This window comes from Dryobates pubescens, chromosome 18 (genome assembly GCF_014839835.1).
Source record: "Dryobates pubescens isolate bDryPub1 chromosome 18, bDryPub1.pri, whole genome shotgun sequence".
Lineage (NCBI taxonomy): Eukaryota > Metazoa > Chordata > Aves > Piciformes > Picidae > Dryobates > Dryobates pubescens.
In genome coordinates this window covers 691,802-704,932 of record NC_071629.1, presented here as the reverse complement: position 1 = coordinate 704,932, position 13,131 = coordinate 691,802, and the positions used below count along the sequence as shown (strand labels likewise).

Below are 13,131 nucleotides of genomic sequence, written 5' to 3'. Positions count from 1 at the left end.
AGCTAGACTGAACTGTTAGCTGTTGTCTCCAAAAGCACAGGCGGTCATCACTAAATCATGTACTCATTTCTTTCTTTGCAGGTACTTGGTTCTCTTCCTGTTGCTGTTCTCAGCTGGGAAACTGAGCGAATACCTGATTGTCACAATTGAGCCAATGTGTAATTGTCACCAAAGAATGCAAATACAACAATTCACTTGCTGAATATTTGATTGCCTAATACAAATCCTGCCTTTTGTCCTCCTTATATATCCATAGTGTGACTCGAAAGACAGATACCTTAGTGAAGGACAGGTCAGGTGTCTGGAATTCTTATCTAGCTGTAGAAACATGGGCGCTCAGAACAAAGCTCAGCCATATTCAGTACCTCAGTTTGAACCCTTCCAGGTGAGCTGACAGTATAGTCTCCTATTCAGTGAGATGTCTGGGAATATTTCCGAAGAGCTGTAAGTGAGGAGGTGAAGAGGGGAGATTACTTCCCTAATTGCCTTACCTGCACCTTTCTTGTTTTGGGAAGAGCATCCCCAAATTTAGTTTAGTTTCTAGAGTTTGAAGTTCTAAAGCTTCGTTCCAGGCCTGACTGGTAATGCAGAAGTGACTAGCTCTATCAGACAGGCTACAAACTGTGGACAAGTGATGAAATCTCTGTGTGTTTCTATTTCCCATCTTTAGATTGTGGTTCAGCTAATTATATAGCAAGAGTATTGTGGTGAGAAATTCCTTAAAGGCTTGTGGTGCAGCTGCATGTTTGGCTGAAATATATAATTCCATGCTTACAGTTTAAGGCTTTAGCTTGGCTTTGGAAATTCACCTTTTTTCACATGCAAAGTATCACTATTGAAAGCAAAATGTAAGTTTAACTGTTAGCTTTTGTTAAAATGCTGTCCACTGTATAACTGTTGTCCAGTTTCCTGCACTGGGAATCGTGCTGCTGTGCTCCTTCCGCTGCACTGCAGTTAGGGAGCAGTTCTGTAAGTCCTGACAAAACCAGACAGGAAGCAGGGGCTGGGATCTACCTTGTCATTTTGCAGGAGACCTCCTAAGGTTTTCTGTGTTGCTACACCTGAAATAACCAGCAGTTAGCAAAAGGGAATTATTTTTTGGACTTTCTGAAAAGATTTTCGTGTCCTTTGGACCAAGGACTGCATTTTAGACAAAGGTTGTGTTAGCAGTTACCTCAATAAATGACTGAATTACTTTCCAGTGGGAAGCTGATAATTTAAACTTTTATTTGTTGCTTCCTTTTTAATGTTTTCCCTCTTTCTTAACACTTTGACCTTGTATTTCCCAGCATTGCTGTATTTGGCCTGCTTGAATGGAGTCACTGACATCTACATAGTTTAGAGATCAGGCAGAGTAAGATTTTTAGAAGTAATAAATCTGTCTGGTGTTGAGAGGATTGATGACATGTAATAAGTAAGTGTGCATGTCTAGCTTGTTGCTCTTCTGGACTTGCACTTTGCATTGAAATGAGGTACAGTAGGTCAGCAAAAGATATTATCCTCATGTTGTCTACCCCTTGACTTGTATTTAGGATCCCATTGAACTGAATGCACACATCCTATAATGTGAAGAGAAAGGCTGATGGTAAGCATAGGGTGAAGCTGTAGGCACAAACCAATAAGGTGTCTTTCTCTAGTGCTTCAGAATACTCTTCTTGAGTGAAGATTGAAGGCAGTGTTGATCTACTGTCAGTCCCCTATAATAGTTATTATAGACAAGAAGATGATTTATCATTTTTTTTAGGAAGCAATCAGTAACAGACTGGTTTCAGAGTCCTTTTTATCACAAAGAGTTGTTGTTGTATAGTTATTTACCACAACGTTCTTCCCTTTCCCTATTTCTGTGAGAAATGACTGTGTTCTGTCAGCCTGCTGCTCTGCAAGTGTCTCTGTCTGTTTTGAACTCCAAAGCCTGTGTCACCGTGGTGAGCATTCACCAGAGGCTGTGGGGTTTTCCCATTCCTCCTGATGGTGTCCCGGAGGCCAGCACCCCACGGACTGAGCCAAGTGCCGTGATGAAATGCATTTACACCGTGGTATTGATATGATGTGATGTCTGGAGGTTTGAAGGTACACTTTGTCACGTGCTGGCTTTTACATAGCATTGTTTTACCACATTAAATGTCCTCATGTCATTACTTTTGTATTTGTTCATCTCCCTAAATGTCACCATTTTAAAAAACCTCTCTAATTTTTTATTTACATGGCAGCCCAAAACGGCTCCGAAAAGGACCTTCGGATCCATTACAAACGATCAGGTAAATACACAGCAGGAATAGCACTTTCTTTAGTTCTGAGACTACCGTGTGCAGGGATCCACTGAAAAGGATGCCATGAAAACTGCAGGAGGTAACAGAGTTGCTTATCTTGTGATGATGGCCAGAGCCTCTTAAACTAATCCTGGCTCTGAGATGGGCATAACTTTGTTTTGCCTCAAACAGTTAGGTTGAAATAGTTGAACTGTCTTTTTAGACGAGTAAAGTCAACCTGTTTTGTTTGTAGCTCACATCCCTATGCAGCGCTGGTGATGATCACGTAGCAGATTAGTTTTGCCAGTCAATGATTGAAGTGGCAAAAGGTAGTAATTAAATGTTAATTGTCTGGTGTGCTTTCGCTACTGACTCATGCCCTTCCTCGTGTGAACCAAAGCTGCAGGTCACTGCAATCCTGTGGCAACCAAGGTACAGTTCAGTCCAAATAACAATCTGACCTTAATGGGAATTGTCACTTCACTGAGGTCTTAATGATGATAGAGCCATTCACTTCAACATCAAGGATTTCATCCTGAAGGTCTTTCTCTCAGAATGTTTACCTCTCAATTTCTTCACTCACAAGGTAGAGAATTACATATTTATGATCTTAAAAATGTGGTACTTGAATGTTTCAGTATTTTTTGAAGTGTTTACAATGGGAGAAGTGTCCCTTCTTAGAAAGTGTGCTTGTTGAAATGCAGCATAATAGCACATTTCGCCTGATCCCTTAGCCAGCATGGAACAGGCTTGCTTGAATTGAGAGAAGGGATCATTTTGTGTAACTGGTTTCGGGTTTTTGTATGGTTTAGAAGATGTATAAACCTGCACTGAGTAGCAAGAAATACTCAGATCATATTTTTTTTTCATAGAAATCAAGCTTTAATAATTAACTTGGAAGATATCTTTGCTTTCTTTTGTTTCTCGAGTTACTGCTAGTGAAAGGGAAGTAAAGGTCTGTATTTTATATCAAACTCCCCTGCTATAATGAAAAATATCATTCCCATGCTTGATAGCTAAAGGAAAGCAGAAGTGGGTATACATATGTATAGCTGCATGTATTCAGAGTCTATATAAAGGGTTTGTTGTAGCTGTGGGATCTAATGACAGAATAATCAGTACCCATCTGTCAACTTGTGTACAAATAAAGAACTAAAATATAGCTGACAGGGTTTTTTTCCTCTCGCTTCTGTTAGTTTGTTTGTTGTGTTGCTGTTTTTTCTGGGAACCTATGGTAAAGCATAGAATGTATAATTCAGCATTTCTCAGTAATTATTAAATGTAAGAGGAATACCTGCTAGCCAAATTGAACATGAAGAGAAAGCTCACACTCCACCTGAATTTGTGAAGAGATCAGCATAGAATTGCTTCCAAATCTAGATCTGTATTTAGAAATGATTTGCAAGGCTTAGATCTTCCTATGCCTTCTGCTAAAGAGGCTGAGCTTATCTTTGTTTTTGTTGTTTCAAAATGCATGCCAGGTCACCTCAGACTGTCTCCAGTTGCAACTTGATGTTGTCACAAACACTGTGCAAGTGGCACAGGAGATTTTTCAATAGAGATGAATAACATGAAACAAGCGATTGTTTATGGAGGGCCGGAGTCTGGCTTTGACAAAACAAATCAGCCAAAGAATCTGGCCTTCCACAGGAGGAGACTTATAAACACATTCACTCAGTAGTGGGTAGCAAGATGCAAGGAACACAGATCTTTTGTAACTGATGAGGGGAAAAAAGGGAACCTTGCACCCTGGGAACGCTTTCTTTCACTTTGGTCTGAAGTGTCTCAAACCAGTTCAGAACACAGATTCAACTGCATGAGTGAAGAGGGAAGCTGAGCACATGAAAGGGAGCAGGAGCAAGGCTGGATGCAGTTGCCCATTGTAACAAATGTGACAGCTAAAATGAATATCCTAGTTAGTCAGCATTACTGATTCTTGCTTTTCCTGGTCACCCTATCCATTCAGCTTTCACAGTTGGCATTCTAGCTCTGCCCTTACAGAAGATACAGCTGGGAAACTGCCTTTACATCCTTTCTTCCTCTGATGGGTCAGAGATGAGGAAAGAGGATAATTGTGTTGCTCATAATCCCTGCTTTTCTGAAGAGCCAGCAGAAGAGGGAATTCAGTTCTAGATTCCAATCTTTATTTTAGCAGCCTGTTCTAGCAACAGCAGTGTTTCAGAAGCAGCCATGGCTGTGCAATGCATAGCTTTATTTGCAGTTCCAGGGGCCTAAGGTGGTCAACAAACCCCAAGAAAAGGTTTGGTTATTTTCAAACTGATCTTGAAGTTCTGTGCTAGTTGTTGAAATGAGAGATCTTTCTCACTGGGGTTGTAATTTTCACTACAAATAAAAAATATATAAAACAAAGGAGGAAATAGTTTAATGAGCTTTAAGTGGTATTTCTAATAGACTGTTATGATGTAGTTTTGTCTGTACCATCTAAGGCCTGAATTATATAGTAAGGCCCTTTTCATGGTTGCAGATCATGTGCAGGGTTGCCTCCCAAACAGTGCCTTCATCTTTTTTTCCTTGACCCTGAATATTGCTTCAGAGCCTCCAGTGCATGCATACTGTCTTGCCTTTGCATGTGGCTGACCTTTGGCTTTATCCCTCTTCTCCATGCTCACTCATATGAAAGAGAAGCCAAATTACATCTGTCCATGAATTTAATAACTTTTCTGTAGAAATAGAGAATAAACAAACAGAAACAAACAAAAAACCTCCACAAGGCCACACCCTGAAACCACCACTGCCATGCCCCTCACCTGCTTTTCCAAAAGTAGCCATTTCCTACCATGTTTGCCCCAAAGCTTTCGTAAGGCCCTGGAAATTAAAGCTAAATGAAAGCTAAATAGCTAAGAGTAGAGTCCTATATGCAGTGTGTATATATAAATGAATATTCCAGGATGCTTTCAGAACATTACTGAGATGTTTTTCTGTTTAAAGCTGCCTCCAACCTAAAGTGTGTTCTCTCTGTCTTGTAGGGTCAAAACGTGTTTGGTCTCGATATAATTGAGACACCTGAGGGGGACAAGTGGCCTCAACTGATTGTCCAGCAGATCCTGGATAGGGAACAGAAGGATACCTATGTGATGAAAATTAAAGTTGAGGACGGCGGGAGCCCTCCAAGGTCTAGCACTGCCATCCTGCAGGTCACAGTGACTGATGTGAATGACAACCGCCCAGTCTTCAAGGAGAACGACATTGAAGTTAGCGTTCCGGAAAACGCTCCGGTGGGCACCTCCGTTTCTCAGCTCCACGCCACTGATGCAGACCTGGGCTCGAATGCGCAAATCCACTTCTATTTCAGCAACCAGATCTCCAGTCTGGCCAAGAGGCTCTTTGCCATCGATAACACCACCGGCCTCATCACTATTCGAGAACCGCTAGACAGGGAGGAATCTCCCGTCCACAAGTTAACCGTTTTGGCCAGCGATGGCAGCTCCACTCCATCGAGAGCTACAGTGACCGTGAACGTCACAGACATCAACGACAACGTGCCATCCATAGACACGAGGTACATCATCAACCCTGTGAACGGCACGGTGCTTCTGTCCGAGAAGGCTCCCCTCAACACCAAAATCGCCCTGATCACCGTCATGGACAAGGACGCCGACCTGAACGGGAAGGTGACTTGTTTTACGGACCATGATGTCCCTTTCAGGCTGAAGCCAGTGTTTGATAACCAGTTCCTCCTGGAGACAGCCACCTTTCTAGATTATGAAGCCACACGGGAATATGCCATTAAAATAGTGGCTTCGGATTCGGGGAAGCCTCCCTTGAACCAGTCTGCGATGCTCCTGATCAAAATCAAAGATGAAAACGACAACGCCCCGGTCTTCACACAACCCATCATAGGCCTTTCCATTCCCGAAAACAACGCTCCTGGCACTCAGCTGACCAAGATAAGCGCTACGGATGCCGACAGTGGGCGCAATGCTGAGATCAGCTACATCCTGGGTTCTGATGCACCCCCTATCTTTAACCTTGACCGCCGTACAGGCATTCTGACAGCAGTGAGAAAGCTGGACAGAGAAAAGCAAGACAGGTACTCTTTTACCGTGCTGGCTAAGGATAATGGGATGCCACCCTTGCAGACCAATGCTACTGTGACGGTGTCGGTCCTGGACCAGAATGATAACAGCCCTGCCTTCACACATAGTGAATATAATTTCTATGTGCCAGAAAACTTACCCATGTATGGCACAGTGGGGCTTATCACAGTTACAGATGCTGACTCGGGAGAGAATGCTGCAGTCACTCTGTCTATATTAAATGGTAGAGATAATTTCATTATAGATCCCCTTACCGGTGTTATAAGACCTAATATTACCTTTGATAGGGAGCAGCAGGGGTCATACACTTTCCAGGTGAAAGCTGTGGATGGAGGAAGACTGCAGCGTTCCTCAACTGCCAAAGTGACCATCAATGTTGTTGATGTAAATGACAACAGGCCTGTTTTTGTCATTCCTTCCTCTAATTATTCGTATGAGTTGGTTCCAACATCCACCAGTCCAGGGTCCGTAGTTACTAAAGTCTTTGCGGTTGATAATGACACAGGAATGAATGCAGAGCTCCGCTATAGCATCATAGGTGGGAACTCCAGGGGCTTGTTTACAATTGACCAGTTGACAGGCAATATTACTTTGAAAGAGAAGGTAATTACATCAGATCATGGCTTGCACAGGCTAGTGATAAAAGTCAATGACCTAGGACAGCCAGAGTCTCTTTATACCATTGCTCTTGTGCATTTGTTTGTGAACGAGACGGTCACCAACAGCTCCTACGTGCAAGAGCTAGTGCGCAGGAACATGGAAACTCCGGTGGGCCAGAACATTGGGGATGGTGAGATAACCCCACAAACCAATGATTATGTCAAGATCATCATTGCCATTATTGCAGGCACCATGACAGTGATCCTGGTGATTTTTGTTACTGCTTTAGTACGCTGCCGCCAGACACCTAGGCACAAGGTCGTCCAAAAAAACAAGCAGAGTGGCGAATGGGTTTCTCCAAACCAGGAGAACAGGCAGATCAAGAAAAAGAAGAAGAAGAAGAAGCGCTCTCCAAAAAGTCTCCTCCTCAACTTTGTGACTATTGAAGAATCTAAGCCTGATGATCCTGGCCATGAGCACATAAATGGCACTTTAGACATTCCAGTAGAGCTAGAAGAACAGACTATGGGAAAATATAACTGGGCCACCACACCGACCACGTTTAAGCCTGACAGCCCAGACTTAGCAAAGCACTACAAGTCTGCTTCGCCACAGCCTACCTTTCAAATTAAACCTGAGACTCCTGTACCCCCTAAGAAGCACCATGTCATTCAGGAACTGCCTCTAGATAACACCTTTGTGGTGGGCTGTGACTCAATTTCCAAGTGCTCATCAAGCAGCTCGGACCCTTACAGTGTTTCTGAATGCAGCTGTCAAGGAGGCTTCAAGACCCCAGGCCCCATACACACCAGACAGGTAACAGAAATTTTCAGGTACTCTCTTTCTCCTCTCGTGGTCAGTCCTGTAACTAGCTACTGCTAGTTACATAGCTTTTGCTGCCAGGACTGGAACGGTCACGTCCGATGGAGGTATTGGCCAGTAAGCGATGTGAGGTTGCTGAGCGTTCAGGGAGGAAGGGGAAGCAGCCTGCTGGCTGCAGGGACGCGGAGCAGGGAGCTGCGGCATCGGTGGGCACTGCTGCCTGCAGGTGGCACTGTGGCACTTCCCGCCTCCCCGCAGCACCCGGAGCGGCTCCGGCGGGCGGGCAGCGCCGGCGGTGCGGCCTCCGTGCTGTGTGCTCCAGAGATGAAGCCATCTAGGCCAGGTGGAAGGCAGCAAAGCTTTGCAGGAGCTGATAAGTGATTCTTAATGTTAATGGAGTCTGGAACTGCAGCCTTCGTTTGGGCGCAGCTTTACTCCAAGGTCTCAGAAGCAGGCCAGGATTTTCCCTTGGGGAGGTCAGTGCCATTTTCAGCCGGGGCAGGGCACAGCTGACAGGCAAAGGCAGGGGCAAATGAGAAGCATCGGTGTAATGGCTCTCAGTTACTTGCTGCTCTGCCCCATAAACCAGATACTAACTAATCAGGAATTCAGGACAGAAAAGGAAATGTCTAAAGAATCCTCAGCTTTCACTTAAACCCAGGTTGAGACCAAAGCACTTTTGTAGTTTTCTAGACACTGCAGAGAGGCATTCGGGCACTGGAAACTGATGCCTGTGTCTATCCACCCTCTGGATAATCTGGCTAATAACAAAGCTTTCCTGTTTGTTTGCTTACTCCTCTTTCTTCACAAGTAACAGTTTCCAGTGAAACAGTTTTCCAGTTAAGTTTTTGTTGACCAAGGAATTGATCACGAAAGAAACAAATATTTCGGGAGGTTGTTTATGTTACTGATAAGACATTGGAATGCTGTTGCTTGAGAACAAATCCTCAGCATGGCTAAGTCTGTCAGACTTTTTCCACCAAGTCAGGTCTGGATTATTTTTCCCTGCGGGCTTTGTTTTATGACCAGAATTGTGGTCACACCGTGTGCCTGGAAAAAGCTTATTCAAAGCAGTCACCACGTTTTTGAAAACTGGGTTTCTTTTAATCTGCCCTGTTCCCCCTCCTAACACAAAGCTGTGTGGCAGCCTGTATCACTCTGCTCTATAAAAATGTCATCTTCTCCTGAGGTGCATGAACAGAAAAACTGAAGGGAAAAGAGCAGATTTTTTGTGCGTCAAAGACGTGACAGCACTGCAAAATGTATAGCTTGCTGAGACAGGAATATTTTCTGTTAAAGGTACTTGAATGTGTTCATTTAAATCACACATTAGCAAAGCTTCTTGCAGTTTGTTCTCTGTTTGACCTCTCATAACTCTGAGGAGGGTGCTGCTGTTTTCAGCATTTCTGTAGGCCTGATTTGAGTGATTTTGCAGTTGAGCTCTGGTATAGTTCCTCTGAGCCTAAAAGGTTCTTCCATTGTCTGCTCAAATGCACTTGGTCATGCAGTAATGCTGCTAAAAAAGAAAGCAAGCTCCAGACTCTAGGTTTTCACTGACATAGTTCTCCCATCAGAAGGGGCTTTTAGAGTAGAAGGGAAAGCAGTTCTCCTCTGGGAGAAAAGAGCACTTTCTTTTCTCTTTGCCTTAAAGGTCAATGACAGGGTTTCCCAATCTGAAAGAGTGAAATAGAAGTGTTTGGAGCTTTTTGACACTCATTACCTGATCTTCATATACTGTAGCTGAAATTATAGTAGTGTGGTGTGCAAAATCGAGCAAAAAGAGATTAAGGTTCCTGTTTGTATTGATCTCTGTTGAATCTGCAGCTGTCCTTTTAAGATGAATATTTCTGTGTGGAAGTGATGACACTGGTAGAGAAAGTGTAACTACTTACTATCAATGCTCCTTTATGTTTATTTGAAAACAACATTTACCTTGAAGCATAAGGATTCACATTGTTATTACTTTCTTAAATAAAAATGATGTCATTAGTGCATTCAGTTACATAAACTGGGCAAGAAAGGCCATTGTGTTAAATGCTTGGCCTTGAACCATGGTCACCAAGGCAGAACTGTGTTTCCTGATAAGGAAAAGCAAGCAAAGTCTTAAACTTCTACAGACGTTATACAAGTCAGTCTTACTCTAACCTCCTATTCTACATTGTAGTCTGGGGAGTTTTATCTCCTGTGGGACTGTAGAAGGTTGCTCAGAACAGACTAACTTGGAGTTGTCACTGTTAGCCAGCAAAGAAATGAAACAAACAGAAATAAGCTATGGCCAGGGTGCTTCAGATGATGTCCCATCATGCTCCAGCCTCTGAGGCTAACAGAAGTTTGTGGTTAGTGGTGCATTTGTGCCATGTTCTCTCTGAATTTGCAGTGAACTGGAGGACAGCCTGGAGAGTTGAAGTTCAGTTAGAAAGGGAGATGGGGTCATTTGAAAAATGAAAATGTCTAATGTGAGACAAGCCACTGTACCTTGTCACTGTGATGCACTCCTTGTACAAGCCAAAAGCTGTCTCAAGGAGGCTAAAGATGGTAACGTTCACTGGGAAGGTGTCTCTCCAGTTTCTAGTAGGTGCTGGTATTAATAGGGCCACGCAGTGCAGCTGCTCTTACTGTTGTCCGTGCAAGGCTTTCTACTCAGACATTTGAAACAACAAGGAGTTAAAGCTAAAAGTACCAAGTTTTCTTTTGAAGCTCTGAATTTTGTGTATCTGTGAATGGTATTGCTTCAGGTCTTTAAAGAAAGGAAGTTATGTCTTTGCTTTACTGCTAAATTTGCCTAAGCGATCTGTAGAATGCCAGAAAGCGGTGATAGCAGTTGTGCTCAGGATGCATGCAAGAGAACAAGAGAAAATGCAAAGCTTTTACTACTAACCCCCAAAAATCTCTTTAGTGGTCATGTGGGAAATAAAAACAGCACTGCTACAGCTGAAATTTTGACAGAGAAAGAATGGGAGAAAGACTCCTGATGCAGCTGAGGACACCTTGAATCAGGAACTGTGGGAAGTTAATGAGAGGAAAGTGTGGTCCTAATGTCCCCAAAGAGAGAGCTCAAGCTTCTGTTGTGCTCGTGTGTGAGAAGGGACAAGGGAAGAAGATTCATGGATTCATAGAAGGGGTTGGGTTGGAAGGGGCCTTAAAGATCATCCAGTTCCAACCCACTGCACTCGGTCACTCAGGAAGGATCCTGTGACCTTTTGGGTTGTCACTTGCAGCTTAAGAACAAGCTTTTCCTGGCTGTGTGCTACTGAAGCCATGTGAGTGCTCATGAAAGCAACACCTGTGCCGCTGCTGGAGCTGCGCGGTGCCGTCACGCTCCGGCTCTGCGATTACATGCTTCTGGTGCTTCTCCCTGCTTCCCGGTGCACTTGGGTCTGCATGCTCATTTAGCTCCGCTGCAAGCACTACACCATCATGGGGAGGTTGCAGAGGGAGTGAACAGGCATGCAGATTGATTTTTCTCATAATCACTGATGCCAGGGCTCTGTCATCTATGAACATATCCATGCTTGTGAGCAGAAATTTCGGATGACACAGTGATCTCTGCTGAACAAAACTGAGGTAGTCATTATGTCCCTTCCAGAAATCTGAATGGGGAGTAGACCTCATTTAAACACAGTGTGTTTTGGGGCACTGCCGTCTCAGTTCTATGATTCTGACTGATTAGCAGCCACTTAGACCTGCTTACAGTTAAGGTATGTTTGGGTTTCTGATTCTGATTTGAAATGTGGTGAAATGTCATTAAGGCTTCCCACTCACTATGAGAACACTCTGCTTAAGATGTGAGATGAAAGACTATTGCACTGCTTCTCAAACTAATAGCTCTGAACACTCACCTGTTGCATAAATCTTTAGCTGCAGGATTTACTGTTTTGTTTAATCACAGTGAGCCCAGTGAGTTTAGTGTGCTGCAGTCAGCAGCAGCCAGTGCTGATGCCTCTGCTGCGTCAAAGGATGTAGAATAACGTGGCCCTTTGCATTGATACAGAGCAAATTACTCAGCATTTTTGTTCTACATCTCTGTAAAATAGCTGTTGGGATAACCTATCCTAAAAGCCATTTCAAAATGGCTCACTAGGATTCTAAATATTCTTGTTATTTTCTCTTAATTTCTCTGAATGTTCTGGTGCTGGTAGCTCTGGTGTGTTGCCATGTAAATACATTTCAGAACCCCCTGAAACTGCCATCTGAAGGAAAGATTTCTAACTGAAGAGTAACTGAAAGTCTGGTGGCCCAGAAGTTAGTGAGTAGCTAGTTAAATGTACACTACTACTGGAGTAAAGCCAGTTAATCAAATGCTTTTCTTATGTGGAATGCTGTGAAGAAAAGATTACTCAGAATTGTTTTTTCAGTATGTATCTTTCACAGGAAAAGGATGGGGAAACATACCTGGAAAGTGCTCCCCTGGCCTTACAGTAGAGGACAAAAACAGAGTACAAATGGGAAGGGGGAAAAAGAAATATGTTGTGTGTGTAGGAAAAAAGATTTTGAATATGACACTAAAGTAAAAACTGATTGTGAGAAACAAAGCCTCACGGATTGAGTTTATTCTGAAGCTGGCACATGGAGTTCCCGGACTAATCTAGTCAGGCAGAGGTTAGTCTCTTCTCCCAGGCAACCAGTACCAGAACAAGAGGACACAGTCTCAGGCTGCGCCAGGGAGGGTTTAGGCTGGAGGTTAGGAGGAAGTTTTACACAGAGAGAGTGATTGCCCATTGGAATGGGCTGCCTGAGGAGGTGGTGGGGTCGCCGTCGCTGGGGGTGTTCAGGGCGAGGCTTGACAGGATGCTTGGTTGCATGGTTTAGTTGATTAGGTGGTGTTGGATGATGGGTTGGACATGATTATCTTGAAGGTCTCTTCCAACCTGGTTTATTCTATTCTAATAACTGATGGGCTGTATGCAAGCCAGAATGATGTGCAATTTGCCTTGGGGTGGTAACAACATAATATTGCCCAAACATGCGGTGCAGTTCACTTTCCATTTCTCAGGGAGACAACTGGAAGGTTTACTCTTTTCCCTTCATGCCTCAGCTTTGGTTGTTAAATGACCTGTAGTGATAAACCATTGCCAGCAATGCACTCTGCTTTCACTGCAGTGAAGTTTGCACATGTTTTCTTTCCCTACTTTCTCCCAAAGGTATTGCATTCATTAATCTACAGTGTCTAGCAATTTCCTGACCAGTGAGTAGGTAGTGTCTGGGTGACTGTGGTATTGGTAGTGCTTGCTTTCCTGTGAAAGAATTATCAAAAGGGCTTAATGTCTGTGAATTCTTAGGAGTCTAACCCTGATAAACATAGTTTACAAATGCAAAATAGCCTTCAGATCAAAATATTTTATACTCTTAGGAATGATGCTCTTGGGTAAAACCTGCTAAAATGCTTCAGAACACGTTCTTGG

The 13,131-nt window shown here is 43.5% G+C and overlaps 1 protein-coding gene across 3 annotated transcripts in view; it reads left to right on the top strand.

Annotated features, from left to right (window-relative positions):
• The window catches only part of PCDH11X (protocadherin 11 X-linked), a 419,667-nt gene that overhangs the window by 62,496 nt on the left and 344,040 nt on the right, over positions 1-13,131 (top strand). For all 3 annotated transcript variants that reach the window (XM_054169524.1, XM_054169525.1, XM_054169526.1), the window contains exons 3-4: positions 2,211-2,258; positions 5,237-7,723. In XM_054169524.1, the coding sequence (XP_054025499.1) occupies positions 2,211-2,258; positions 5,237-7,723 (2,535 nt within the window). The remainder of the gene's footprint in view (positions 1-2,210; positions 2,259-5,236; positions 7,724-13,131) is intronic.